The following is a 6,923-nucleotide window of genomic DNA, read 5'->3' as shown; positions in this document are numbered from 1 at the left end:
TATGGGTCTTGTTTATTTATTTATTTATTAATCTTCCATGTGTATTTCAATGAAAAGAAATCATTATTTGTTTTCACTTGAATGGGTATTTCTTCACAAAACTAAAATTCCATATGCCAAAAGTTTAACCCTTTTTTTTATTAATTTCTTTTACCTTTTTTAACCCTTTCATGGTTGTTTCGTAGCTTAATACTAGTAGTGGAATGGATTTGTAATTGGAAAGAAATTATTTTAACTTCACTTGATTGAGTATTTTTTGGAAAAAAAAATCATAATCATACAAAGTTCTATAATGTTGATTTTGTATTTTATGAATTCATATGTAATAGTTTTAAGTTTTTGATATTTTTTCTTCATCTTTGTGTTGCCAGATTCAAAATGAGTCAAATAAGCATTTCAGTTCGATTTTTAGGCAAAGATGTGGAGGATGCTTATGATCCCGATTGCTTGAGTTTTGTATCCCTTATCAACGATGTCTTGAATAATGTCTTTGGAAGGCACAAGCATTATGATGAAAGCTTTAAGCTTACTGGCATTGTCCCATCGTCCGATGATGGGATTGAGTTGAACAATGATAAAGACTTCTAGAATTTGAGGCATTTTTAATAGCCTTTTTTTAATTTTAAATTTTAACAAGAAAAATACATTTTTACCCTCATGAATCTAGAATTAACAATAATGGAGGTGATGTTGAGGATGATTTGAGACATTTTTAAAAATAAAGGGACTAAACGGACATTAATCTTAAAATATAAAGATTAAATGAGCTTTTATCCTAATAAAAAAGGGAATATTGCTTTCAACAAGCAGCCTAACATATTTTTAATGTACGCAATCTCACATAATATGTTAAGGGAACTCCACTAAAGAGTAGAGTAATGTTATGATTTCTAACAATTAAGTTCTAATTAATTTGTGTTATTAATGTATTATATATCGAATTTCATGACTATTAAATATAATATTTTACCGCTCAATAGATGATTACTACACTAATTGGGACCAAAATAATAGTTGATTGTTAGGATCCCAAATACTACTGTGCAAAGTAATATATGGGGCACAAGCAAGTCATTGTAGCGAGCGAAAAATTCAACTCATTTACAAACCATCAAATTTCCTTTCACAACACAAGCATTCTTGTCACTGGCAACTCAGAAAATCATTTCGTCCCTTTCTTTGCTCAATATCTTCCCTAATTTGTTCGTAATCTAAACCTTTGATAGTAAGTTGTTTCTTCTTAATTGTTCATAACCTTAACCTTTGTTTAAACACATGTTTCTTAGTAATTTCTTATTTTAACATGCTTTCACCTTTTGATAACCAGTAAGGGCAGTTTAATAATATTGTAACGTTTAAAATAATTAATGTTAGTCGTGACGTAAAAATAATTAGTTGTGAAGAGAAGTTGTTAAATTTTTATCTTTTTTTATGCAATATTAGATATCCCAGCATTTTAATCTCAATTTAGTCTCAATAAATACGATATTTATTTAATAGTTAAGTAATTTTACAAACTATGAAATCCATCATTCAATAGCTGAGTGACAAATAATATTGGAATTCAAATGTTAAGATTCTTAACATCATTATTAGTAAATCTTATTTTCCAAATAAAATTTTGAAAAACTATTCCTTTTTTCGTTTTCAAAATATACTAGCGATTTATCATAAGTGCAAACTATTTTTCAACCTAGTAAACCAAAATGGGCCCTCAATTTGGTTACATCCCATTCTCAAGTATCTAACCACTCTTTTGTACTTGTCAATGGGCTCTTGACCTATTGGCACAACACACACACCCAAACTAGAGCACATGGGTTCAAGTTCTAGATATTGCTAGGACTCGATTCTCCTCTCAGTTAAATTGAGTAGAAGTAAAAATGTCTCTTCATTGATAAAGGAGAAGAATATATGTCTCTCCCATATTATGTGAGGATAAGAATTTGGGTTGTACTATGTTCGAATTATCAAAAATAGTCTCAATAAATTTTTTACCGTTAATATTTGTTGTAGAAAATATAAAAATCAATAAAGTGTGTGACAAAAAGTGATGCTGCTTTAGAATAAAGAGCATATTGGGAGCAAGCTCCCAAGAATAAGGAGCAAGAGTCATGCTCCTTAGGGGCAAAACCATGCTCCCCCAAAAGTGGGGAGCATGCAAGAATCATGCTCCCCTAAGAATGGGAGGCCTGTGAATTACTATATTGTGGGAGCAAGAGACCATCAATTTCCCTCAACTTACTTGTTGTCAGTGAAGAATGAGAAGGATGAGTCATTGAATGACTATATTATTCGTTTTAGAAAAGAGATAGTAAGAGTAGAAAATTATACAGATGCAATAGCATTAATGACCATAATGGCAAGCCTACGGCCATGAAGATTCAATTGTAGGCTCGCTAAGAATGCACCAAGGACTTTCACTGAGTTTCTATTGAGAGCTCAAAAATATTCTAGTGCTGATGAGCTGACCAATGCAAAGAAAAGAACAGATTCAGACTTTCAAAGGTCTGGAAGAAAATGGAAAAAGAAAAGAAAAATAAAATAGTACAACCTTTTTGTAGCATCAAAACTATTATGCCTAAGTAGAAACCCACTCGATGATGGAATATTGGAGGAAATAGAAGGGATAAAGCCAAAAGCGGTTAGAAAGCCTGTTTGAGAAAGATATTTTGAGGACCAAAAATTTTTAAGATCTTTAAAAACTTCATCGATCTGATTTTGCTCGGAAGGATCAATAGGGGTGCAACCCCATGACATTGAAAAAAAAAAAGAGAAAAGAAAAAGAAAAAGAGTAAGTACATTGATAAAGAAAAACACATCATGTCGAAATTTCTTGTGAAGCTACCAGAAGTAGAAAAGTGGGTTTGAACCTAATACATAGGAAACATATCAGGAGAATTTTCTAGCTCCCAATCCCCAAGGACAAAAAAGTAAGAATTTTTCTAGGAACCATCATGAGATTCGGCCTGGATGATTAGAGGGAGAGACTTATCCCAAGTACGAACATAATACCAACCCTTGAGAAGGGAATCTTTATCACAAAGGTTCACTAGTTGGTAAATTCGCCAAAACTGACTAAAAGTGGGATCTGGAAAACCTCTCAATTTCCATAAGATGTACATGCCAATCATTGCACACTAGACATTGGTGAAAAGCTGCGCTGGGGCACAGTTCAGATAGATCAGCAATATATCTCAAGAAATAGTGCAATGGTAACCTAACACCAAAACGAAAAAAATATGGATGAAAGGCAACGACCCTAGGAGGAGGTTGGCTGACGAGCTCACAAATTTGAGACTTCCTAAGTTCAACTGAACTTGAAATTTCATATTTGAATCTAAGAGATGAAATAGATTTTTCAAAAATTGTATTCCCCACCTCATTGATGGACCAGTCAGTGTTGGGTTGGAGGTTAGTTTGGTGACTAGGAATAAATGGTGCAGAAGTAAAATTTATAGAAAGAGGTAATTGGTCAGATGATAGATGACAGTAACCATCATCATGTTCAAAATACTCATGATAAAAAGAGTTATAGTTGAAATTTCAAAATCAGAAGTCGTTAAAATTTCTAAAAACAATGAGAAGAGAAAAGACATTCACCAAGGAAAGTGAAAAACCAAAGGATTAGAGCTCCACAATGTGGGTAAAAGGTGCAAAGGATGGCTTATGTATAAATAAGTAGAGAAAAACAATTTGAGGTCTTATGCTTCTGGTGGAACAAGAAACTAAGAGTTGGGGAGCAGCTTTTGTAGAAAAATATAAAAATAAATAAAAATGTGCAGCAAAAAGTGATGCCCCTCAAGAATAAAGAGCATATTGGGAGCAAGTTCCCAAGAATAAAGAGCAAAAGTCATGCTCTTTAGGGAGCAGAACCATGCTCCACCAGGGAGCAGGAAAAACTATGCTTCGCCAATAATGGGGAGTAGGAGTCATGCTCCTTAGGGAGCAAAAGCCATGGTCCCCAGGAATGGGGAGCAAGAACCATGCTCTCCCAAGAATAGGGAGCATGAGTCATGCTCCTCCGGGAGCAAGAACCATGGTCCACAGGAATGGGGAGCAGAAATCATGGTTTCCAGGAGTGCAGGATAGCAAAAAGTCATGGATCCTAACCGATGGGGACCCTTGACCCAGTTGTAGATTATGGATCCCATAGAAAAAAAAAATCAAGTTTAAATAAAGGGGCTATTGTTGAATCATGCCCTACAAGATAAAAGTCAACGATGGAAGGACATAGTTTGATCTAGAAGTAAATTAAATAAAGTTTGACATGAATACAACCTATAAAAAATAGAAATATTTTGTAATTCAAATCATAATGGATTGAGGAGAATTAGGAAGAGTTTAAGTGAGAAAATGAATTTATCAGTTGAAGGCTATAAAAACAAAGATCCATGATCGTATGAGGACGAGCACTTAAAAAGTAGTAAAGAGAGTGAGAATTGAGTTGTAATCGCGATCTTAATAAAATATTTATTTTCTTTATCTATGGATGTAGGCCAAAGGTTGAACCACATCAGTTTTCTGTGTCTTTTTATAATACCCCCTCTTAAATTAATTCACTGATTGACCAAAAATCTACATCAACAATATTAATAAAATTATGATTGTAATATAGTAGTGTAAAAAACATTAAAAAACAATTCACTTGTTAGTCGTCGCGATTGCCTATTTTCATAAGCCACCAATATCTGACCGTTGCTTTCATTTATGAATAATCGAACGGCCGTTTCAGATACAAAGTTTGTAGCCCTCGTTCTCTATTACTTACTCTTTTTTTTTTTGTAAGAAAAAATCAAAATTATGTTATAAACATTTTGTAAATTATTGTTTTATTTTTCAAATATTACATTGCAATCTATTTATAAAATCAGGTATTACCCTAATTTTAATTTTAATGCAAGATTTCTTTATTATTAAAACAGATGCAGCATAAATTATTGGAAACAACATAATTTAACCATTCAATTTTGATCACAAACATGGCATACAACTGAAGTACTAAATTGGGCTTCTTCTGCTCACCTGTTGCGTTGTTACTTATTTCTTTACTCTCCCTTACAAAAATGGCGGCGCTAATACAAAAAAACATTTACAGAAATGGCGCAGTCTCTCATTCAAACTTGAAAAATTCAGCAGCCCAACTCGTATCTTACAGAGGATTCACTTCTAAGCTTTTCGTCAAAGGTATTCTCTCTCTGTGAGTGTTTCTATTATGTCATCTTTTTTCTTTATTTTGCAAACAAAATATTATGTGATGCATCATGTTAAAGGAACCGATTGTGTGGAATATAACTTTTGATTAGGGAAGTTCAAAATCCGATTTTATATTGCTCAAATTAATCAATCGAATCCAAATGGGGGGTCCTTGGTTCTGAATTTTGAGGTTGTGGTGGAATGGACGAATACATATATTTGAATACTGACCTAGAGATTTCTTTGAATAATTTTATAGTGTTGCTCAAGTGATATTGTTTCATTTTTTCAAAAATCAAAGCCACTCTGATTTGATTTTGAACTTTTCTGGTGAATAGTTTCTTCACCTTGTAGCCTTATCAGGTCGTTAATTATTACATTCTTCACTGTAGAGTAAGACCATACGGTGGTTTAATCACGCAGGATGTGAATGTGAGCTTCTGTAGATGCATCAGTAGGTTTTTGCTCGTATTTAGGCCCTCTACTCTCATAGGGAAAGCAATTCCATTGTCCACAGTTGCACTGGAATTGATGCTTTTCTTAATTATCTGGATTCATCTGTTTGCCCTTTTTGGTCCAAAATATCAAACTCAGCCACACCTCTATCTAATTCCCTTGAACTTATAACTGTTTCACAAGTTACTGAGATTAAAAACATGTTCATATTTTTTATTTCCTTCCTTCAGTTGTGTAATACTTTTGGCTGCAGAATTTGCAATCTTACCATCTAATTTTGATAAAATAATTGGCATGTTCCGCAGGCGTTTCTTTCTCAACCACTAAAGAGATGTTAGCTGATGCTTTTTCACAATTTGGCCAAGTCACTAAGGGTTTGTTCTATTTCTATTTTACGTCTCAACCCCTGTTCCATCTTCACTATTTTTCTAATATCCGATTCTTTTCCTTTTGCAGCTACAATAATAATGGATAAAGGTAAGAACACATCAAAAGGTTATGGGTCCGTGACTTTCAGCACAGAAGAGGAAGCCCAAAAAGCCTTGACAGAGATGAATGGGAAGGTAAAATTGCATCATTTTCTCTGATTTTCCATGCTTAAATTGTTGAGTTTAAGCATCACACAGTATATACTTGCAGTTACTAGATGGACGGGTCCTTTTTGTGGACAATGTAAGACCCAGCAGACGTTACAATACTGATGTGGCACTTGCGAGACTAAAAATTCACGTGGCAGTCAACTACTTTGCCATGTGTTATGTTAATTTATATGCTAAAAATTCACCTGTTATATTTTGAAAGGCATAGTATTTATAAATGAAGACCAAATAGCAAGTCTTTGGAATTTGAAAACAATTTTTGGCAATAGAAAATGAAAAATTTTGTTTTTGTTGACGATTCACCGTCGATTGTTGTCTCAAAAGTTGATTGCAATCCCATGTGCCATATCACTTACTGTTTTATTTTATTTTATAAAAAAATAAAGTTGAAACACGCACTTCAAAGACTAAAAATTTATAATCGCTTCATTTGAAACTTTTCATATTATTCGAAGTATAGAAAGATCACATTTCAAGTGTTTGCATTCCCTTCATATTAAGAAAACTCTCTCCAAAATGCTTTTCAGGCTGTTGATGCTCATCATAAGGTATCCAGAAGTTTTAAGTTCTCTTTGTGCCCCAACAAAAATGGAAATGCAAAATTTCAGTGAAATGCAGGGAGGGGCAAGGCATGCACCTGGAATGTTTAATTAGAGTGAAGTGTAACACGAC

At 33.5% G+C, this 6,923-nt stretch overlaps 1 protein-coding gene across 1 annotated transcript; it reads left to right on the top strand.

Moving 5' to 3' along the window:
* The first annotated feature begins 4,924 nt into the window (after positions 1–4,924).
* Positions 4,925–6,887, top strand: LOC18047985 (small RNA-binding protein 11, chloroplastic). Its single transcript, XM_024189900.1, has 4 exons — positions 4,925–5,187; positions 5,958–6,026; positions 6,109–6,215; positions 6,779–6,887. Exons 1-4 carry the CDS (start codon positions 5,067–5,069, stop codon positions 6,860–6,862), a joined length of 381 nt encoding a protein of 126 aa, XP_024045668.1. The 5' UTR covers positions 4,925–5,066; the 3' UTR covers positions 6,863–6,887.
* The last annotated feature ends 36 nt before the right edge of the window (positions 6,888–6,923 follow it).

The sequence above is a fragment of the Citrus clementina genome, unplaced genomic scaffold (assembly GCF_000493195.1).
Source record: "Citrus clementina cultivar Clemenules unplaced genomic scaffold, Citrus_clementina_v1.0 scaffold_3, whole genome shotgun sequence".
Classification (NCBI taxonomy): Eukaryota; Viridiplantae; Streptophyta; class Magnoliopsida; order Sapindales; family Rutaceae; genus Citrus; species Citrus x clementina.
This window is presented reverse-complemented; position numbering and strand designations above follow the sequence as displayed.